This window comes from Aedes albopictus, chromosome 3, assembly GCF_035046485.1.
Source record: "Aedes albopictus strain Foshan chromosome 3, AalbF5, whole genome shotgun sequence".
NCBI lineage: Eukaryota > Metazoa > Arthropoda > Insecta > Diptera > Culicidae > Aedes > Aedes albopictus.
Window position 1 is genome coordinate 55,375,926 of NC_085138.1, and position 24,613 is coordinate 55,400,538.

Consider the following 24,613-nt stretch of genomic DNA (forward strand, 5'->3'; position numbering starts at 1 on the left):
TACTCTATCATGGTAGAATGATGAGCACGACGATGATGTTGATGTTTAGCTGTTGTTCCTTTTCCCGTCCGATTGTCCATTATGAGTTGCCGTTCGCCGATATCCAAGTTTCCGGGTCGTTAGAGCTATGGAGGCTCAGCAGAGGGTCAAATGTCGGCCGCTCTCGGAGGAAAGAGAAACTGACGAGAAATTGCAAGTGTCGGGGCTAGGATCAAACCCATGACCATCCGTTTATGAAGCGAACGTGTGACCACTACGCCACGGGCCCCGGCAATTTCGACCTTTTGGCATTCTTAAAAAGTGCTGTTACGGTAATCACAATATCTTAATAGTTATTTATGCAACGAGTTGCAAAATAATGATTGTTACAGCACGAGTCGTACATTTATCCAACGAGGCTTGTCGAGTTGGATTAATACGAAGAGTGCTGTAAAAATCGAGTTTAGCAACGAGTTGAATATAACATTTTTTGCAGTGACCAAAACAATTCACTAGAATATGATCATTTCCATCAGCACTATCATGTTTCGCGGTAGTTCAATAGGAACGACCACGTGCTCCAACATACTAGACCCGAAGTTTGGATCAAGCAAGCTGTGCTATAACCGTCACAGTTTTGCAAGCTCTTAAGCTTTCAGTACACGCTTTGCCAAGTGTGCAAACTTTTTCGCACGCATCAACCAACAGCAAAGCACACGCTTGACATTTCCGATGTTTGGTCGATGTTGAGACCGCTGTTGGCCTGTTGGGTTATGCGTGCGGAAAAAAATGCACACTTGGCAAAGCGTGTACTGAAGGTTTTACAGTGGAAACAGTGCATTGGCAACCAAGGTCTAAGGGGCTGTCCATAAACCACGTGGTCATGAGGGGGGGGGGGTTCGATCAATGACCATTTTGTATGGACAAGAAAAAAATTTTGTATGGACTAATGACCCCCCGTGGGGGTGGGTTGAAAAGTCCCAAAAAATGACCACGTGGTTTATGAACAGCCCCTAAACTCAGATTGTTGATCAAACAATTGTATTATGGTTCATAATGCAACCGAAATGAGTTGCATTATGAACCATAATGCAACTGTTTGATATAGTGCGAAAAAGTAGGCCGTTTCGATGCCAAAACGACATTTATATAAGAATTTATAGTGCCGAGTTGCAAAAAAACTAATGGACCGATTTTAAAACTTTTTTTTATTGTTCGTATTTTATTTTCATAAATGAGTGCACAGTTGACTTAAAAAAATCTTTGCTTAACCTTTTTACACCTGAAATAACGATTTTTTTGTTCAGCATGGGTTTTTATCACAATCACGTCAAGTCCAGAACCTCGAGATTTAAAATAGGGAAGTGGAACCATCTCGGCAGGGGTCCTATTTTGGAAACCTTTTTTCTTAACCAATTCACACCATTTTTAAAACGCGATGAGATACGTATAGTATCTAGCCGTGTACCAAATTTCAAGTCAATTGGTTTGGAATTGACTGAGTTATAGCGAAGAGTGCCCAAAATACCGGTCACTGCCCCAGTGGTTCGCAACCCTATGAACAATTAAAAAAATACAAAGTTCAGATTATGTAATTAAAAAATTTTTTGATTTTTTTTCCCTGGCCAAGTTCGCAGGGGTTGACGGTATTAAAGTGCAGGAGTTTCATTTTGATTATTGTAATGTAGTGTTCTTTAGTGAAACATATCACCTTTTTAACACTTTAATGCGCCTCTAACGGTTCATCACAAACCGGCTGCTGCAGATGGAGTATGGCTGATCATATGCATCAGACATGCTCGATAAACAGGAGGAACCGCCGGGGCTCAGTAGAGTCTATTCCCAAGCAATAGTTCCAAGTCGGTTGGATTTGAGAAGGTTTTGATGATCGTTACAAATCCTAATAAAAGTGTTATAGGATTTGTGACAGGTTTTGGAACCTTTTACAGCCATCTGACTTCAAAATGTTGTTTGGGCTCTATTTCCCACGTTTCTCGGTTGATTTTTATTACATAGTAATTTATTGATGTCATAGTCGCTTTTTCGATTTTTTACAATTTTAGTTGGTCATATTTTCTTTAAATAAAGCAATAAAAATCGACCGAAGAATCAATAGTGGGAAGGAGATTTGCAGCACTTAATTGTGCTGATAGATTCAAAGCTAACGTGCGAACACTTGAACGCATTGTTGACGTCAATGCGTTCGACGTGACATTTTGGACAAAAACTGACTGCTTTATATTAACTGAACAACGTTACTTGTGTATGACTGGGTTGACATTTCTAGGCTACGCTTGAGAAAATGACATGGTTCATCTAGGTAGGACCGATAGGACAATTGAATGAATTTGAATATTTTTAATATTTAGTACCTATTTGTAGCGGGATGAAAGTTGACATGAAATCTTTATTATTTTAAAATTTTATTGCAATCAACTGACCAACTTGGCGTATTTTTGATTATCTCTTAGATGTTCAGAAGTTCAGTTACATGTTTCTGTGGATTTTGGACCGATGACAATTTAAGAACACAAGAGATGAACACAAGTAGAAAACGATTAGCGAAATCAAGAAAATAATTTGACACAGGATCGACTATATTTTAACATAAAGGGTTCGATTGATTCGATGAAAAAAAAACAACATACGACAACTGACTTAACGAGGAGAAAAACATATTTAACCATACCACAAAATCAAACAAGGAGACAAACACAAACCGTGTGACCATAACACTACATAGGCAAATCCTGACTGACTGACCAATTGAAAACTTTCCAATCTTCTACCGTATCTTTCTGAGTCAGTTGCAACAGTGCCTTAATGGATATCATTTTCCGCGTACGGCTGGCAAACTGCTTCTGAAAGATTACGTACTCTTTTCTATCTTCGGGTCTAGTGTAGAGGTTTCAACTCTATTCAGAGTGCAGCTAGAAACCTAGCAAAAAAAATGGTTGATTTTTATCGCCCTCAAGATTATCAAAAATCAAAAACCCAGAAATAAGGAAATGCATTCAGTCTCGCCTAAAACTATAGGTATTTTCCTTTTCCATTTCCACACTGATTGTAATTTCTTTCAACCTGATCCGTTATCCAGTGCGAAGCAATTTAAACTAGATAATTTGCTGAATGGAAACGTGTGAACTAGGGATTATTTTTAGAGAAAAATTGCTCTACAGTTCAGCGGCACCTTTGTAAATTGTTTCTTCTTCTTCCAGTATTGTGCTATTTTTGAATCCACCGAAATTGGCCTGCATCGGTGCTATTTGCAACAAAACACTCTACCGGTTAGTCTATCTGTCTGTATCTATGTGTATCTCGATGGGAGATGCTGGCTGAGCCACATGCAATTTATATGGTGAATGGATTGCCGAGAATCTCCGCAATAATAGAGATTCTATTTTCGGTGGTATTCCGTTTTTGTTCAGTTGCAGTTCGACTGTAAATTTATACTGGATGGTGATTCTGGAACGAAAATTGTCGAAATGCGTTTAGTAAAGGATAGGGTAGTTTTCCAATTGTTTCACGGCTAAAAATTCGCCAATTATTGCACACCTCATAAGAATAACATGGACCGTGCAACAATAGGCGAGTTTTTAGCTGTGCAACAATTGGAAAATTACCCTGATACCTATATGTTTGTAGTGATGTAAAAATGATACCTGTAAGGTTGTGATTTAACATTCACTGATTAAAGAAGGATTTTCAACTCAATCCACTCAACCTGTAAGGAAAATGTCGACCCCAACAGCATTGCGCTTTCTGGTGCAGATGCAGTAAAACCACCTAGAATGATTGGCCTAGTTTCGTTCTTTCAGATCCTGCGACGACCGTGGCGTGGTTGTGCTTGCCTGCCTGTTATAGTTGCAGCCGTTTCTAGGTCAATGATGCTGTTTTCATACAACCCATCCCAGCCATTCACGGGATTTGTTGACACATAATTTTACAGCTGACATTTTGATGTGAATGGCACGCACTGATAAACCATAGCGAAAAATTGCAATGTGAATGTGTTTTATCAAACTTTTATTAAAGTTCTATACGAGGCGATTCGAACATTTTTGAATCCATCTACTGTGTTATGTTTTAGGTTATTCAATCAGTATATAGCAGTTTGAAAAATTTTAAAAACTTGCTTTGAGTGCCGAAATAGATAAATAATTAATAATAATATCTTTGAAATAGTTAGGTATGTAGATTCTATTATTGAAACGAAGTTATTTCAACAAAATTAGGCTTTTATTAGTATGGAATAGGGTAAACTATTGTTGTTTATTTTACTTTGCATTGAGAAATAAGCTGACGATTGAGTTTATCGTTGCCAATTTAAGATTGCTTATGGTTTCACGTATATTAAGTCTTCCAAAAATGTTTAAGTACCTATTCGACATTCCCTAATGAGATCTAGAAAAATCTGCCACTAAACAAACAACATAGCCAAAGCATAAAATTCCGGCACCGTATCACCAACGACTGTTTCTTCACGCACACTTGTTTATGAGACATCCATCCCCCTGGATTCCCCCCATTCCTGTGCCTAAACATAAACGATGACTCATAGCTTCTCTGCGCCTTCGTCATCGTCCTTCCATTCATCCGCACCCACGCATTCTGGCATATCTTATAACGTATAACCAAACCAGACGAAAGGGAGCAACCTGCAATCTCAAACCCACTTCACTCCTACGCGCGCCTTCAAAAGCGAGTCCTGTGTGCGTTTCGTACAATACCTACTAGGTACGCCTCTTATGTGGGAACAATATGGAGCGTTTCGCGTTTGGGAAACGATATGATCGGAGCCCGCGCCGTATAGCGAAGTTTCGTTGGAACAAACACAATCAAGTGCTTGAACGACACCAAAGGACCCCGCAACCAGCGAACCGGTGCGCTGTGTTGTTCTGCAATCTCATTTTCTCCGGTTGTTGATAAATAAAGCATTACTTTCCCTGCCGTGCCACTCCTGCCGGTTGTTCTCCAAGGAAGGGTCCAAATGAATAGGAGTCGGTTTTTATCAGGACTCTTTTCCATGCTTCCTGGTTTAAAGGCATAATAGACTTGATATCATAGCCACTGTCAGTTGGTTAGCATCTTTATGACGTTCAAAAGTATTGGAAAAGTATCCTTCTGGTGATTATCGATTTTAGAATACTCCACAAGGATGTTTCGATTCACCTTACAAGAGTTTCATGATGTTTAAATACACCAAGATTGGCAAACTTGTAGCGTAGAATTTTTCCTACAATTATCACAAGGACGTCATATTCTTGGGAGCCCAAGGGGAGGGTCGTTTAACGGGCGTTCAAAAAAGAGAAGCTGCAGAGAGATTCCAGGCGATTTCAGGAACTGTTAGGGACGTTACAGGGGCATTCCAAGAGGGTTCATAAACCACGTAGACTTTTGGGGGGGGGGGGGGGTCTGATCAAAGTCTACGCTCCATACAAATTTCAAAATTTTTGTATGAACAAAAGTCTACGAGGGGGGAGGGGGGCTCTAAGATGGCAAAATTTTGGTCTACGTGGTTTATGAACAGCCCCAGAGGGCTTTAAGAGGGTTCTAAGGCGTGTTTTAAAGGTTGACAGGAGGTTCTTCCAGGGGGTTTCAAAGTAACGCCCCTGAAAACCTCCTGAAACACTCTGGTACCACTTCTAAACCGCTTTGAAACAGATCCCCTAAAACCCCTAAAGTGTCCTGAAACGCTATTAAAATTGCCTAAAAACACCCTGACAGAGCCCCCAAAAAATCTCCTAAAATGCTGGAGGAGCTGCAAAGTCCATGAAATCGCATGAAACGCATCTGAAACCCACTAAAAGTAAAAAGACCCTCGTGTAACCCCCTGAAACCCCTCGTAACGCTCTTGAAACTTCCTGAAACGGACTGAAATGCTCCTGAAAAGTATCTTGATCCTGAAACGCCTCCACATCCATAAAAAAACCCTGATACGGACCTGAAACCTCCTGATATGATCCTTAAACTCTCAGAAATGCTCTTTGAAACTCGTGGTACGCCTCTGAAATCTCTGAAACCCTCAAAACTACTGATGCCTTCAATACTGTTTTGATACTTTCTGCAATTAGTAAGAAATTCTTCGAGAAAGTTAAACTGGGGTGGAAAAATACTCAGCGAAGAGATATAGAGATGACGTCTTCAGTAAAACCGTTTAAGTATACAAGAGTCATGTGTCGGAAAGACTCGCACTAGATGGCGCTGATGCAATTTTGTATCACGGATAACTTGGTCTATCTGGCATTTTTCCGGCATTCCTTCTGAGATTCTTTCATGAATTCGTCCATCGACCCGTCCCTGGTTTACTTGAGGAATTTCACCTGGAATTCCCTCAGGGATTCTGACAAGGTTTCCTCCTGGGATTCGTTCATTGATTCCTTCTGAGATTCCTTTAGATCAGTGGCGTCTCGTAACCTCACTTTTTACCTGTTCAACGACCTTAAAAGTTGCATTTGTGGAGAATTCAGAATCAGAATCAAATAAAAATAGGCGGAAACGGCTATTCTCGTCATTTTCTACAAACTACAAGCCAATTTATTGAGAAAAATCAATAAGGTCGGAACAAATCTCATTTTCTTCTTTTGTCACAATACTCGTTGGCTCGCTAAGGGGGAGGACAATAAATAATAAATGTATTTGGCGAAGAAATACCGAAACAATTTGGCAAAATCTATAAACTCATCGGATTTGTTAAGAAATTTTCTGTGCAACTCTAATTTCACCATGAAATTTAAAAATTTCTTGAATAATTTATTGTTGTCCCCCCTCAAAATGTTGAATTTTGACCAAAATTTTCCGAGGGGGCGGGGACATAAGAGAAAATCGAAATTTGTGTCAGCCTAATTTGCATTCGTTGAACAGGTAGATTTGAGGTTAGGGAATTGAGATTTCTCCCAGGATTCCTGGCGGGTTATATCACTGATTATTTCTGAGATTCCAGCAGGAATTCCTCCAGTATTCTTCTAGGGTTTTCTCTCGGAATACTTTCAGAGATTTCTTTTGGGGATTTCTCTTATAATTTACTTCCTGTATAGATTCATTGAATGATACTTTTTGGGGAGTGTAGTAGGCTGTGATGTTCAAAGCAGTACAAATGCGTGATAATAAAAAGGATCGTTGACTGTATTACACGTCTTTCCTTGTAACTCTCTACAGGGAGTACTAGATTTATTCAGGAACTGCCTAATTGATTTCTCACGGGATTCCTTTAAAAAATGCTTCTGGGTTTCGTTGAAAGATTCCTTTATGGATTCCATCAGGGAATCTTTCCTGAATTGTTTCAGAGATTCCCCCGGGATTTCTTCAATGATTTCTTCTGATATTCTTCAAAAGAATTCTTTCGGCATTGTTTTCCGGGATTCCTTTAGTGAACTCCCCCGGGAATCCTTTCGGAAATTCTTCATGGATCCCCGGTTTTCTTTATGAATTTCTTCTAGAATTCCTCCAGGATTCTGCCAAGGATTGCTCTTTCTGGCATTCCGTTAGAAATTATTCCTCCCGGGATTCCTGCACAGAATTCTTCCGGGATTCGTTTATGGATATTTTCCGGATTCCATCAAGGATTTCTCCCGGTATTCCTTCAATGATTCTTCCCGGGTTTACTTCCGGGATTCTTTCACTGATTATTTCCGAAATCGCAACAGGGTTTCTTTCTGGATTTCTGGGCTTCCTTTGGATATTTCTCTTGAGTTGCCTTCAGGGATTTCTTCCTGGAGTTCTTCATTGATTTTGTCCAAGTCTTCTTCAGATATTCATTCAGGCATTGTTTCTAGTATTTTTCTCGGTCCTTTAGAGATTCCTTCATTGAGTTCTCTAGAGATACCTTTAGGGCTTCCGTGTGGGATTCCTCTTGGATCCTTCAGAAATTTCTCCGGTGCTTTCTCCATCGATTCTTCTCGGGGTTCTTTTAGGAATTTATCCCGATATTTCGTTGGGATTCCTCCTGAGATTCTTATGATTTTTTTCAGTGATTTCTCCCGGGATTTCTTTAGGGATTCCTTCGAAGATTCCGGATTTCCCAAAAGATTTCAAACGGGATTCCAAAACTTATTCCTGTTGAGATTACTCAAGAAAATCTTCAGGGATTTCTCTAGGATTGTTTCAGAAATCCCTCCCTGAATGCTCTCAGCGATTCCTTCAAAGAGACTCCTTTTGATGTATTCAGAGATTGCATCAATACATATTTATAAAGGGGTTTCTAACGGGATTGCCTCAACCATTTCATTAGAATCATTCCTACACAGCTAATCGCGTTCGGTATTTTTTACCAAAATCTCAACTGCTGGGCGTTCGATAACGAATTTTACCGAAATTCTGTAAAGAATCACAAAATTTCGGTGAAATGTTATCGTTTATCTGTCCAACTTTTACGAAGTTCAGTAAATGTTGCTAGCCCACCGATTTTTTTTCGGTAAAAAAAAACTCAACGTTTGAGATTTCGGAAAAATAATACCGAAGTCGGTAATTTTATCTAAGTGTGTAGGTTTTATCCCGGTATTCCTTCAGGGATTTTTCCGGGCTTCTTCCCATCATTCCTTCATCAAGTTCTACCGGGATTCCTTCATTGGTGCTTACCGTATTTCTTTTAGATATTTCTCTCGAGATTCATTTAGGAATATTTTGAAGGATCCTTTATGGATTTCTTCCGGCATTCTTTCAAGAGATTTATTTGGGGATTCCTTCTAAGATTTCATCTTGACTCTATCAGTAGTTTATCGAGCTATCCCTTTACTTCTATTAGGAATTTCTTCCATGACTCATTCAGGGATTTCTTCCAAGATACTTTCATGGAATCTTTCCGATGTGATTTCTCCAGGAATCCTTTCGAGATTCCTTCCTACATTTCTTCTGAAGATTCTTCAGGGAATCCTCCAGAATTCTCTCAGGGACTCATCTTGAGATAAATTCAGGGATCACTACTCAAGATTCTTTCTAAGAGGGTTAGTACTTGCTTTTTTTAATATTAAGCATTTAACGTTTGCTTAAGGCAACTAATAAAGATCAATGTTACAGTTAACATACAGTACATATTTGACGAGAAGACACTACATACCACCAATCGGTAGATTAACCTGGGTTTTTGATTCCAATACTACACCTATTGTGTATTTTATGGCAAATATCATTTAAATTCTATGCCTTCATTGGCAATTAATGTTATCTAAGCCTCTTTCCGACCACACATATCATGCCAAACATATATGCATATCATTACATCTCATATCCGAGTTTTTTTTTCCTCCTGACAACAAGACCCTTATGGGAAAGAAAAATCGCACCTTGGTTCATTAGAATGCGGTGTAATGTGGTGGTACCCCTTTCGTAGTACGGAGCAGCACTTTCGGAATCTAATTAAAGGATAAGCTTCCCACTTGGCTTTGTTTGCCTACACGGGTTTCAACAACGAGGGCACTAAACCGTTTAATAAGCTTAAACTGCACTCCTTTCTCTCCCCGTTTGGGTAGTAAAAGGTAAATCCTTTGCTGAAGAGAGGCGAGAGAAGCAGAGCAGTGGAGTGTCCTCGGCATAAGTGCAATTAAGGCAATCGACTAGACTTACCGGTACACATATCCTTCATTCCGTGTGGCTTAGTGCGATTACTTTGGTCTAGTTTGAAGCTGCATTTAATGGCTTCTTTTAAACCCATTACCGTTACGTTGTACGTAATTACATTTGGACATAATCCAAACAGAATGAGACACGGTTTTGCCGCGCCATATTGATCTATCAATAATGAGATACCTACAACGCACTTATGAGATTTTTTTTCAGAATGTTCTCTGAACCATATATAGAAAGGACATTGTGTTGGACGGGCCCACCCATTCGGTGAGCACCAGTTCCGTGAAGGCAACGTAATATTCAAAGTTCGTGCATTCCCTTGAAATATCACTGCGTAGCTTCGGCCAAATTGCTTCTCCTTCATGGAATTCTCCCGGTATCCGATAACGGTTTTTTGATTTGAATGTTTGTACAGTAACAGAATCACTCCGAATGAAATCAACTCTGTTGGTCCATCAAAATCGAGAATGTTTTGACTTTTGATCATTCCTACAACCCAACACTTTCCATCGACGATACGTGGAATTCTGTATTGTAGGATAAAACACAAAATAGTTCATTTTCCAATTATTAACTCAATGATTACCTTTGTACACCAAACCATCAATTAACAGCTTCCGTGTAATCCTGAATGAACAGAAATTGGAAAATGTATTTCTCAGAAAAGATGAAACGGTAACAAAGTTGTGCACGAAAACACGTTTTCTGTAAATTACTGAATAGTCAACATGTATGTTTTTGTGTAAACCCAATACATCCATCGCTATTCATGAATTTCTAGCTGAATTTCTTGAAAATTTGCTCGTTACTGAAAATGTTAAGTGAACTTGTTTGCTATCAGTTATTAATGGAGGAATGTAATCAAGTGTACAGTTTCGTAGGCAATGTTTGGGACAACAGTGTTCATCCTTTCCCCAGTATGGATCGTATTTTCCCAAAACATGACGCAACTAGTACGAGTATGTTCAACGAAACTAATGTACAAAATGCCCGAAGGAGACCAAAAGGACAATCCTGGAAATGTTTTTGTCTACATTTGACTACAGTGCTGAAGACACATTCTATCAGCCATTGTATGTTTTTTATAGTTCAGGAAAACCATGCACAGTTTGCCATCCGTATCTGGGCCATGCTGCTGGTAGACAATAGAGAACCGCGCCCTCAGGCAGAAAAGAAAAACAAAACTAAACAGGAGGGGCATGTCATTCCTATTCAGCACTCTATTTTTCATTGCATGTCAGTAGGTTTGTGTGTCGCCGTGTGATTTGTGCAGGGGGAGTGAAAACTAATATGAGGGGTTTATCCTAGTTTTAAAACAAGATCACGCTGAAAAAGGCTGCAGGATAACTTTCACCGACTAGGTTTGAATTCAACTCAACGATACAGATTCTTCTCGATTGACATTCTAGAAGAGAATGTCTAAGGTCTATAGAGATTCTAATGTCTATAGCAATATTATTCTGCGTACATTTTCTGCAAAAATATGTTCAACTAGGTTTTTTACAGGAGCCCAATTTTTTGAGGCACTGATTCTCGGGAAAGCTCGTCATTATACCATAAAAGCTCATGAAAGTTTATTTGTTCGAATTTTTAAGATAGATCGGTTTACGGATAAAATAATACTGGAGCCACTACATCATATGTCGTGGGTTCTACATTATTTTTTAAAATTTCTGGAATCTCTTAAGAGAAAAACATCACAGGGGTACAGGGGATGGCCAAAATGTTTGGGATAAGCAACTGTTTATCTCCAACAAAAAAAATCAACATGCTGTAACTTTTCATATAATGCATCAAAAAATCTCATACGTTCAAAATTTCATTCAATTCGGTTCACTGGTTTCCGAGATATGACAGCTCAAAAATGAGTTGTCTAAAAAATAGTCTTTTACCCGAACGGTTCTAACTTTGCGAAACATTAATCAATCGAGCCAACAAAATTTGTACCAATGATGCACATATATTAGGTTGACAAACAGTCAAAATTTGAGATTTTTTGATTCACTCTATGAAAAGTTATAGCATGTTGAACTTTTTTGTGAGAGAAAAAAAAGTTGCGTATCTCAAACATTTTGGCCACCCCCTGTATTTTGGAAAACGTTTTTTTATTCACCCAAAATTCTAACATGAAAATTTCCAAAAAAATACTTCTGCCAAAAAAAAATACTTCTGCATCAACACATACCCGTTTTTCCTCATCTTGCTTTTGAGAAGATGGGCGTATGAAAAAACCTAATCTTCTTTAAAATATTACAACTCGAAAACGGTTTGTTAGAAATAGTATCTTCGACGATGTTTGAGGATATTTGAAGGACTTCTAGAATAAAAAATTAGATGTCACATAATTAATTATCATTATTTTAATTATGTTTATAATTTTTGTATAAGAAACTGACCTCCAGCCTCCAAATTCGCCAAGTAGCCCAGGATACCATATGCTTCTAACTATTTTTTCTTGATTTTTTTTTATCTGTTTTCGAAACAAGCAAAAGCAAACAATTTAAGAGATGTTTTTATTATAAAAAAAAATATGCATAATTTTCTTCCTACATACAATCATACTTAAGTCACAGCGAATTCAAAATATGAAAAAAAAAAAAATAAGCAGAATAAAATGCAATTCAAGATTTTTATTTCTATTTTACTTACTTACCGGTCAGGCTAAGGCCGGGGTGGCCTCTGCTGTACATAGTAGCCGCCTCCATTCCACTCGGTCCATGGCTGTATGTCTCCAGTTCCGCACTCTGCGTAGGGTCCGCAGATCGTCCTCCACTTGGTCGACCCACCTAGCTCGCTGCGCTCCACGTCTTCTTGTACCGGTCGGATGACTCACGAGAACCATTTTAGTCGGGTTGCTATCCGACATCCTGATGACGTGACCCGCCCACCGTAGCCTCCCGATTTTCGCGGTATGGACGATGGTTGGTTCTCCCAGCAGCTGATGCAGCTCGTGGTTCATTCGCCTTCTCCAAGTCCCGTCTTCCATCTGCACTCCGCCGTAGATGGTACGCAACACCTTCCGTTCGAAAACTCCAAGGGCGCGTTGGTCCTCTGCACGTAGGGTCCATGTTTCGTGCCCATAGAGGACCACCGGTCTAATCAGCGTTTTGTAGATGGTTAACTTCGTGTTACGGCGAACTTTATTCGATCGTAGAGTTCTGCGGAGTCCAAAGTAGGCACGATTTCCTGCCACAATGCGCCTCTGAATTTCTCTGCTGGTGTCGTTGTCGTCGGTCACCAGTGAGCCCAAGTACACGAAATCTTCAACCGCCTCGATTTCATCACCGTCGATATGAATTCGGGGTGGCGGGCGCGGTGATTCCTCTCTGGAGCCCTTTGCCATCATGTACTTTGTCTTCGACACATTAATGACTAATCCGATTCGCCTGGCTTCGCTCTTTAGTCGGATGTACGTTTCCGCCATCGTCTCAAATTTACGAGCAATAATATCAATATCATCGGCGAAACCAAGCAGCTGAACGGACTTCGTGAAAATCGTCCCACTCGTGTTTATCCCCGCTCTTCTTATTACACCCTCCAAAGCAATGTTGAACAGCAAGCACGAAAGACCATCACCTTGCCGCAACCCTCTGCGAGATTCGAAGGGACTCGAGAGTGTCCCTGATACTCGAACTACGCACATCACTCGATCCATCGTCGCCTTGATCAACCGTATCAGTTTATCCGGGAATCCGTATTCGTGCATAATCTGCCATAGCTGTTCTCGATCGATTGTATCATACGCCGATTTGAAATCGATGAACAAGTGATGTGTGGGCACGTTGTATTCGCGGCATTTTTGCAACACCTGGCGGATGGCGAACATCTGGTCCGTTGTAGCACGTTCACCGATGAATCCAGCCTGATATTGCCCCACGAACTCTCTTGCAATCGGTGATAGACGGCGGCATAAAATTTGGGAGAGTACCTTGTAGGCAGCGCTCAGTAGTGTGATCGCGCGATAGTTCCCGCAATCCAACTTGTCGCCCTTTTTGTAGATGGGACACACGATACCTTCCATCCATTCCTCCGGTAATACTTCCTCCTCCCAAATCTTGGTAATGACCCAGTGTAGTGCTCTCACCAGTGCTTCTCCACCGTATTTTAGAAGCTCGCTTTTTTAGTTGATCTGCTCCAGCGGCTTTGTTGTTTTTCAACCGGCCAACCTCCTCCTCAATATCTTGAAGGTCAGGGGCCGGAAGTCTTTCGTCCGGTGCACATACTCCTAGATCTGTTACCACGCCACCTTCGGTACTTGCAACGTCGCCATTGAGGTGCTCATCGTAATGCTGGCGCCACCTCTCGACCACCTCACGCTCACTCGTGAGAATATTCCCGTGATTATCTCGGCACATGTCGGCTTGTGGCACAAAGCCTCTGCGCGAGCGGTTCAGCTTCTCGTAGAACTTTCGTGTGTCCTTAGCGCGGTACAGATCTTCCATCGCTTCGCGATCTCGTTCCTCCTGCTGGCGCTTCATCATCCGGAAGACTGAGTTCTGCCTGTTCCGCGCCTGTTTGTAACGTGCCTCATTCGCTCTCGTACGGTGTTGCAGCATTCTCGCCCATGCTGCATTCTTCTCGTTTTTCAACTGTTCACATTCGCCGTCGTACCAGTCGTTTCTGTGATTCGGAGTCGCGAAGCCTAGTGCTGTAGCCGAGGTACTACCTATGGCGGATCGGATGTCCCTCCAGCCATCTTCAAGTGTAGCTGCGCCAAGCTGCTCTTCCGTTGGTAGGGCCACTGCTAACTGCTGCGCGTAGTCTTGAGCCACTTCTCCGTTACGAAGTTGCTCGATGTTGATCCGCGGCGTTCGACTTCGACGCGTGGTGATAACTGTCGAAAGTTTTGAGCGCATGTATACAGCGACTAAGTAGTGATCCGAATCTATATTCGCACTGCGGTATGTGCGGACGTTGGTTATATCCGAGAAGAATCTACCGTCGATTAGAACGTGGTCGATTTGATTTTCTGTTTGTTGGTCGGGTGATCTCCAGGTGGCTTTGTGGATGCGGGGGAAGAAGGTGCTTCGGACTACCATACCACGGGAGGCTGCAAAGTTTACACATCGCTGGCCGTTATCATTCGATACGGCGTGCAGGCTGTTTCGCCCGATTACCGGTCTGTACATTTCCTCCCTTCCTACCTGCGCGTTCATGTCGCCGACAACGATTTTCACGTCACGCGGCGAGCAACCATCGTATGTTTGCTCTAACTGCGCGTAGAACGCTTCTTTCTCGTCATCGGGTCTCCCTTCGTGTGGGCAGTGGACGTTGATGATGCTGTAGTTGAAGAAACGGCCCTTAACTCTCAACATGCACATCCTTGCGTTGATCGGCTGCCACCCGATCACACGTTGTCGCATCTTGCCCAACACTATAAATCCTGTTCCCAGTTCATTGGTGGTGCCACAGCTTTGGTAGAAGGTAGCCGCTCGATGCCCGCTTTTCCACACTTTCTGTCCAGTCCAACAAAGTTCCTGCAACGCCACGATGTCGAAGTTGCGGGGATGTAGTTCGTCGTAGATTATCCTGTCACATCCTGCGAAACCTAGTGACTTACAATTCCATGTTCCAAGTTTCCAATCGTAGTCCTTATTTCGTCGCGTGGGTCTTTGCCGATTGTATCGAGTCGTATTTTCTCCTATGTTATTCGCAATGGGGATTTTTACGGGTGGCTTATTGGGCCTACGCCAACACTCCTGTCTCGCCGGAGGGCCATCGTGCCAGTTCTGTTTAACGTCCCAACCAACACTGGGACGACCACGCTGATGGGGCTACCACCTTGGATCTAGCTGGGCGTGGTGCAGCGTTTCTTTCTCAGCCGCTGGATGCCAGAACAGACGCTGTTTGAGCCGCACCTCCTTGGTGAACAGACACTCGGATCGTACCTCCTCAATCTAGCTGAAGTCAGAAGGACAACAGTGCCCAGGCTGCACTACCAGCTAAGCACACAACTCTTAGCTGGCGGTCTTTGTCATCGCTTGACCCGTGGAAGCATGAGGTAGGAACTTGTGAGGACCAGAGCTATATTGGACGCTCTCCTTATCGACTCACCGTTTTGCAGCCCATTTCTATTTTACAGTTTTTATTTAAAAAGGATCAATTACTTATCAGACATGTGAATTTTCAGACCATTTCATATAACATTTAGCAAAATTCTAAATTTTTCCCTTTTTTTTAGTTTGTTGTACCTAATTTAAGTATGGAGTAGTATGTAGGAAACAAAATATGCATAGTTTTTTCATTGGAACATTTACAAAGAATCTATTCTTAAATTACTTTCAGTGTCTTTTTTGTAAAGGTACTTCAAATATCTTCAAAGACATAATTTCAACCTAACAAAACATTTTCGAGTTATATTTTTTAAAGAAAATTATAAAGTTTTTTTTCTCAAACGCCAAAGTTAAGTGAAGAATATTGCAAAAACAAAATGTCCTGTATTTTTTTACGAATAATCAGACATTGGCGACGAAATTGCATGCGCCCTAATATTTATGACACCTTTTCGCCTTCTTTCCCCGATTCAGGCGAAACCAGCTGAATTTTTGATTCTAGAGGTTTAGTATCTTCGAAAATGTTGTTTAGTATGTAAGAACCCTTTTTTTAAGTATCACTAATGTGATCCACCTAGAAGTGAGAATAGACATTATGAGAAAACTTCTATTCTATTCTATTCTAGTGCTTGCACAGCAGAGAATAGACATTATGAGAAAACTTGTGGAAAAACTGTTGTTCTTTTTTTTATTCTTAATCACTTAACCTAATTTACAGCTCTATTGTCCACTAGGGGATCGAACTAGTTGCCTTTCTGCTGCTTTCACTTTTCTACTCTATACATAGTAGAATAATGAGCACAAGGATGATAGGTGGCTTTCCAGTCCGATTGGGTGTCCATTATGAGTAGCAGCTCGCCGATGTCCGGGTATCCGGGTCCGTTTGAGCCATGGTCAGCCGCTCTCGGTGAAGAGCAACTGACGAAAAATTGCAAGTGCCGGGGCTGGGAATCAAACCCATGACCATCCGCATATGAAGCAAACGTGTGACCAACTACGCCATGGGCCCCGACTGTTGTTCTATTTGCTCAATTTTTGTAGATATCGATCATTTTTTCATTAATACCTTAAACCAGTTTATCCTTCTTTTTTTTTTTTTGATTTCTTTATATTTGTGAAGAAATAAAAAAAAATATAAAGAAATAAAAAAAAAGTTTATTCGATGTAACTATTTAGATATTTTCAAGAATTTTCAAATGTTCTATAAAGTTGTTTTTTTCTTCTGAAAACAGTTAATTTAGGGCCAATGTCCAGAAATAGCCCAAATGGCCCAGAAAAAAATGGATTTACAAACTTAGTTTGTTCAAAGATTTTGTTAGATAGACAAGAGTTCATTTTTTAAAAGTATTTCTTTTGTGATCAATACGCCTAGTAGTAAGATAAATATTTAATTGTTACCATATGTGAAGATAGTGTGCTGATAGAAATGTCATTATACGAAAATTTGACGAACAAGCTGTTCATTTTTTTAAGATATGGGTCATTTTCCGTGAATGACCTTTATACATGAGTTTTTATTGCTACCTGATCCAGATTGTTTGAACAATTTCCAAATGTTTTATTTAAAGGTGACAAAATTGTACATTTAATACTTTTTGTATGTTTTTTTTTTAAATTTCAGTCAGTTGTTATAAAATAAATCAAAAAATTAGAGGAGTGTTATTTTTATTAATCAAGAAAAAAATACTTGAAAAGTGTTTATTTTTTTAGAAAAACAATATCTTTTGAACAGAATGACGTACCCACATTCTCCGTGCACGAAAATGCGGGTTTTTGGAAGCTCCAAAAGTGGTTTAAAAAAAACCCTAAAACATTTCAAATTCTTCTAAACTCCGATAGAAATTCCTACAAATTCTGTGAAAAAAAAAACTTTCAAAATATTTCCGGGAATTTTTCGGCAAAAGTGAACAAGAATATTCTCGTAATTCTTCTTAGAAGTCTGTAATTTGGTTTTGATATCTTTAAGAAAATAGCTTTTTGGAATGCGACCAGGGTTTTTATCAATTGGCTTCTTTAGCGGTGTTGAGATGATTCCATATTCTGAATCTGCATGTCAAACTGAGCTGAAATCCAAATTTTCATGAATTTTGGAGCCCGGGAACCTATTTAAAAATCAATTTGAAGTTTGTATGGGAGCAATTTGTCGAATCATCCCTCGTCTCCGTTTGTACTGGGCGGAGCTGTCAAACAGTTGCCCAGCTGTCAAAAGGTGATTTCAAAAAATCTCTTTGAAATTGATTTTAGGTACCATAATGAAGTTATAAAAATCTGAAAAAAATCATAGTGGCTCAGAAAAAGGTGCTCTTTCGTATAAAATCAAAAAATCAGTACAATTTTCAAAATTTAAAAACCCAATTGTCCCTCTGTTATTGGCTATTTCCGGTCAAAATTAGTTTTAGGCGGAATTACTTAATAGCATCCAACGTTCCTCCCTGAGGAAGGCCCAAACCAAGGGCCGAAACGTTGGAAGCTATTAAGTAATTCCGTCTAAAACCAATTTTGACCAGAAATAGCCAATAACAGAGGGACAATTTAAGAAAATATTCCAACAATGACAATATGTTACAAGTTTTGAAAGGAGGAAATTTAAAATTTCATAAGTAGCTTTAAAGATAACTTTGGTCTTCCCAATAAAAACTACAACATATCACATGCATCATGCCAGTTGGCAGTAATTTGAGGTTTTTATGATAACAATCAATTCAAGAGATGATTCTTGTACTGCTTCTTTGTGCTCGCTTGAATTTTTATTTGTGATAAAAGATTTTGTGGCTCTGAACTCTACAAATTCATATAACAATATAGCATCTTATAGTGAAACACTACAAATGCGTAACTAACAAGGACATTACATATGGACATACACAACACAGAATATATGTTTGCTATGTTAGGTTTGAATTTGAGTTATAGCGGAACATGCCCAAAATAGGTCTTAGACTCTATAATTATTTTTTTTAAATATAAAATTTGATAAACAACAATTGTTCTAGCATTGGCATTAGCATTAGCATTTAGCAAGTCGCACAAATTCGTAGGTGGTACAGTCCTGGATCGCTGTTATGAGGGTTGCATCTTTTCTGTCCGTTATCAAAGCACAAAGATTTGGGACTAATCTCTGACTCTTAGACAAGATTGACGCAATCCTCCAACGGTCGAGTGCTGTCCTGGCCACGTCCCTTGCGACAGCTGAGGGATGGGGAAGGAAGATTAGTTGGACACCTATGAAAGTACATAGAGACCTCTACATTCTTTCAGGCCTAGGCGTCACGGGAATTTGGATGTTAGTGAAAGAGTAAAGTTCAAAGGAAACGTTTGGTCAACGTTCAGGTGCACGCAATATTTTTGGTTGATGCCTGGTTCCTTTCCTAATTCCTTGTTGGGTGTTCGATTCCAAATCTGAAATAAAAAGTAAAATTATAGATTTTTAAATGGTGATAGGCTCACAACAGTAACATAATTACAAATTACCTGAATCCTCCTGAAAGAGATAGTTTATTAACAATGAAAAACATAACATGTAAAAGAAAAAAAAAAGTAGAGCAAATTGTGATCTTGGATTTTTTCTGCATTTAAATTAACAAAGCTAAGAAAATACAAGATCAAAATTTGTTATGGTAGATCTTACGCCGTAACGCACCATTATAAGGTGATCTACCCACGTCACGGGACCCAGATTTGATAAACAACAATTGTTCTGTATAAATATTCTGCCAACTTTGTTAAAAATAACTTGAAGAGTCGGATTTTTTTTATGAATTTCTTTGGCGCTAGAGTACAACGCTGGTGATTTGAAAACGGGTTTGTTACTTTAAAGCAAAGTTGCTCATTTCGTACATCGTATTCTCCATTATAAATTCTCTGGTTTACCTTCAATACCTGTGGTGCCGCGTAGTCGTGTGGTGAGGGTCATTAAGCTTCTAATTCTCATAGCACTATGCTATGGGGTGAGGGTTCGATTCGCGCTCCGGACGATATTTTTTCCGTGAGAGTAGTTTCTTCTCCGCATCCACTGCTGCATGCTCCGTGTGTCTCTTCTCTAGTGTTAAGTTTCATTTAGTATGTACAGCCTCTGGCTGAAAACGGTGTCCGCATCTTTTTTTTAGTTTTTAAACTTTTTTTTAATTATTGTTAGAACAATGGATTAAATGTTCTAGCTGTACCTCTTGTACCAAAACATTTTTGGTCCACGATTTAGGAATTAGCACATGATTATGTTTATTTCTAAAGCTGTCAGGAGCTCTGCCAGTATGTCATTTATCCGTTGCTAACCGTCGTGAACAGCGTCTAACTGTTGCTCAGTTAGCAGCGGTTAGGGACGGTTAGGAACGGATAATTTTGAATTTTCCGGTTAGAAAAGGATATGGGTAATTCTCGCTGAGACCGGCCCACTATTTACACCTTGTCTTCAAAAATGTTTAAGGTGTCGATTTTTTGAAAGCCCTCGCCTAAAAAGTAAGAAAAACGCATTTGGTTACTCAAATTGATGGACCCCCCGTTAGTTAGAGCCACAACAATTTTTACAGACCCCTCGATTTTGGTCAAATGGTGGCTCACTTAAACCGTTATAACTCGAAAGTTTCTCCAACAACCACCTCAAAACGAACTGTTGTTGAAAAGAGGAAAGATAGAGCTACTATTTACAATAATAAAAAGTTGGGTCGGCCATATTGATTTGTGCCGCCATCTTGGATTTTTATACCAAAACATTTTTTTCACCATGAGTGCAACCACCGATTTTCAAAATTTTTGCATCAATTGAAAGCTGGGACATCTATACATAACATATAAAAAAATTAGAGATGTCTTTTTTTTCTTTCAAAAGTTATCTGCAGTTTTGTAAATTAGGCCGCGTTTTCTCCATACATTTCCATGCGCACCGGCAACGACATGCAACAGCATCCGAGATTACGCCTACATGCATACACAAAGGCGCGTGCCGCAAAATTTGGCCAAATCGGAGGTTCGTTTCCGATTTTGACTGTTTCTCAATAATGCGGGCATTGTTTTCATAACTTTTTAAGTGTTTTGAAAAGCTTAAACCTTCAGCTTTCCACTGGTGGGTTCAGAATTCAAATTCGTGTTCGTTAACACTGCTAAATAACGCTGCATTTATGTAAACGGTCGGCACCGGGCCCAGTGCGCAAAAGTGGCATGATTTACAAAACTGCAGATAACTTTTGAAAGAAGAAAAAGACATCTCTAATTTTTTTTATATGTTATGTATAAATGTCCCAGCTTTCAATTGATGCAAAAATTTTGAAAATCGGTGGTTGCCCTCATGGTGAAAAAAATGTTTTGGTATAAAAATCCAAGATGGCGGCCAAAATCAATATGGCCGACCCAACTTTTAATTATTGTAAATAGTAGCTCTATCTTTCCTCTTTTCAACAACAATTCGTTTTGAGGTGGTTGTTGGAGAAACTTTCGAGTTATAACGGTTTAAGTGAGCCACCATTTGACCAAAATCGAGGGGTCTGCAAAAATTGTTGTGGCTCTAACTAACGGGGGGTCCATCAATTTGAGTAATCAAATGCGTTTTTCTTACTTTTTAGGCGAGGGCTTTCAGAAAATCGACACCTTAAACATTTTTGAAGAAAAGGTGTAAATAGTGGGCCGGTCTCAGCGAGAATTACCCATATGTCATTCCCCTTATTTCAGAGATTGGTATTTTTAGAAATTACTTACGAACGTGAATCTACTGTTTTATGGAAATTCCTAATTATATTAAACTTTCGAAAATAAATTCAGAAATTCAATCTTTTTATTTCCTATAAATTTCAATTGAATTATGATGACTGATTCAAAACGGCATTTACTGAAAACAGCGTCAAGCATCCTGTCTCTCATAATGGTTCCAATGGACTATGCCATAGGGATTGTATTAGTTTTGTTTTGTCAAGGGTTTTCTACAAAATTCTTTTACTTTTCCTTGTTACCTTTGGGACAAGGCCTGCTTCTCAACCGGCTTAGTGTTCTATGAGCACTTCCACAGTTTTTAACTAAGAGCTTACTATGCCAATGACCATTGTCCATGTGTATATCGTATGACACACATAAAGATTGTCTAAGCCCAAGGAAGTCAAAAAAATTTGCTGGACCGACCGAGAATCGAACCCGTCTTCCCCACCTTGATCATGCTGGATACCCTCGCCTTTACAGCTGTGGCTATATGGGCCCTCATTTATACAAAATTATCAATTCTGAATTTAATTAGGATTTTTTCTGAAAACTCTTGAGATATACTATCAAAAATTTAATTTGTTCATTCATGCTGGTATTACTGTACTCTAAGTTTTTGCTGTATTTCATCAGTTCAGTTCACCTTATGCTTGGTCTTTGTACCAGTGCTCAATTTCCTCATCCAAAAATTTGTGATCAGCGTACCGTTATGCATAAGGTCGTCTCCGTCTGTTAACGTTCTATCAGTTTGGTAGCCCAAAATCAATATTCGTTGCTCATACCACCATACTTTACCCTATATCCTATAGGCTACCCGTAACAGGGTCGTTCGGAAACCGGCTTCTTCCCAACGTCGCCGTCCGGTTGGTGTGTTGCTGTTGGCAAAGAAAATAGCTAATTTTACCTTTTGTCATTGGTAAAACAAACAACACGACCGTTTGACGGTCCCTCGCCGCTGTGTCCCATCATCGTCGATTGGGTCGAGGCCAGGGTCGAGGAGACGAACGGATGGCCTTCCTGTAAAGCTCCCATCCATCAGCAAACGAAAGTTTCTGGCTGTTATGGCACCGCCACCATCACCAGCGCTGGCATTGATAAAACTCCGTCTTGCTAATGGTGTCCTTCCTCATTGTCGGTCGTCCTGTAGGTCTGGGTCGAGTTGCCTATGTACCTCCTATCTATCTGACTATGACTATATTGCACATCGAATAAATACATCGACCGCATGCGTAGGAATCTGTTGCATTATTCATATGTCGTGGGTATTGTGGGTACTTGTCTGGATTATTGGTTTTCCATTTTGCGGTCTGAATAACGATACAACATGAGCATTTCTCCACCCGATTCCATTCCGAGTTCTGGTCAATGAATGGTTTCTAACTTTTCTCTATTCTCTATCTCCCCATACAGGGTGGCTATCCGGCGAGGCTGAAGAAAGTGCTGATTGTGACCGCCCCGCTATGGTTTAAGGCGCCGTTCAAGATCCTACGGTTGTTCGTGCGGGAAAAGCTACGGGAGCGGGTGTTCACCGTGTCGATACCACAGCTGAGTCTGCATGTGCCCCGAGACTCACTGCCCGGGCGGTTAGGCGGAACGCTGGACTACGATCATTCCTCATGGTAAGTGACTGTTGGCGGGCGAGCGGCGAGCTGGATCCCGAATGCGGGATACATAGGACGATGGGATATGGGGGTAGTTTGCCATCCAATAATGGTGTGAATGTTTGACTTTTGGTAGCAGTGATTAAAATTAATAAGCTGTCTCGCATTCGGCGAAATGTAGCTGGAAAAAGTTTAGTTTTTGAATAGAATCAAATCAGCGGTAAAAGTAGAAGGATTTTTACAAATAAACTTGATGGGAATTACAAGTGGAACTTGTAACAGTAGAAGTAACGGGTACTTGTCTAATGAATTGCTATGTTCTGAGATAGCTGATCAGGGAAACTTTTCCAGTTTCATATATTGCTACAAAAAAAATTCAGAGCGTTCACTGGTCTTATTGTTTACTAATTCTCGTGCAGTGTATTCCGGGAAGAAAGTTAAGTACTAACGATCAAAATGTGACATTGGTTTGATTGAGATAAGAGGTAAAAGTATTGAAAATAATACCAAAAATTTGTTCTTGAACCATCTACTTAATCAATAGCAAAATTTTATATTTGAAGATCAATCAAATAGCTCACTGCTATTGATTTGATCTTACCAAAAGCTAAATGTGGTATGATGACGATATTCCAGGAGTAAATTTGAGATATTATTTTCAGTACTTTTACCTCTTATCTCAAATCTCCGTATCAAAATATGCTATTATTGAGCTTTTTCCCTCTACTCGGGATAACAGTATTCCAAAATTCAATACGTTTTTATGTTGTGCTTTATCTACACTTTCGGTCTAAGTTTTGGAGTTGCATCCTAAAACAATGAAGAAAAATTTATCGCCTTCAGCCAGCGGCTGCACAGACTGAACCTTACTAACACTAGACAACGGACAACTTGCACATAATACTAGGGGTCCAGTGGAGGTTTTCCGTTTAACGAAAGGTTTTCCCGACTGGAGCGGGAATCGAACCCACACTCCGAGGCTTAAAGAGAATATACAAATGTGATGAAACAAGTTCACAAATTTCCTGTTATTAAGTTGTAATTGATCTTTCAAATCATGTTATTGAATAAGTCTTCCAGGAACATTTTTTTGTTATGAGTTTTGTTATTTTGCCGCTTATGACGGACAAGTTTATAGCATCATATGTTATGCTAATAACATAAAAATTACTGATTACATTATTCAGTTATTAAGCCAAAATAATATATTTTATTATGCTGTTGACATTTTCTTCTGCTCGGGTTACAAATCACCAAGACTTCTGACGCCGCTAACCGTATGGCTGGTTAACCTTCACGTACCCGCCCCCCGACAATTCATTTTCAAAATGCTGGCATTTCGTCAATTTTCTGGTGTTAGTTTATTATACTCGAGTGGCCATGCAATATCCGGAACCATTCCACAGTGTTTTATTTTGCCGATTTTGTGCGCTTTTTTAATAACGTTTCAACCGATGATTTTTGCGATATAGTTTCTTAGGAGAAGTTTCTACATTAGACAAGGCGCTTCTTTTGATATAAAGAGTTATGGTCGGGTTTCAGATTTTACAGACCCGAATCCGACCCGTACCCGAACAATTTTCAATTTCAAAACCCGGACCCGACCCGAACCCGAGATTTTTTTGTAAAGTCAAACCCGGACCCGACCCGAACCCGAAAAATTCTCGTTGATGAAACCCGAACCCAACCCGAACCCGAGAAATTATTTGTCAAAAACCCCGACCAAAACCCGAG

The 24,613-nt window shown here is 39.9% G+C and overlaps 1 protein-coding gene across 4 annotated transcripts in view; it reads left to right on the forward strand.

The window, feature by feature from the left end:
• The window catches only part of LOC109411331 (tyrosine-protein phosphatase non-receptor type 9), a 272,596-nt gene that overhangs the window by 229,338 nt on the left and 18,645 nt on the right, over positions 1 to 24,613 (forward strand). For all 4 annotated transcript variants that reach the window (XM_029870818.2, XM_029870809.2, XM_062859675.1 and 1 more), the window contains one exon: positions 22,689 to 22,897. In XM_029870818.2, the coding sequence (XP_029726678.2) occupies positions 22,689 to 22,897 (209 nt within the window). The remainder of the gene's footprint in view (positions 1 to 22,688; positions 22,898 to 24,613) is intronic.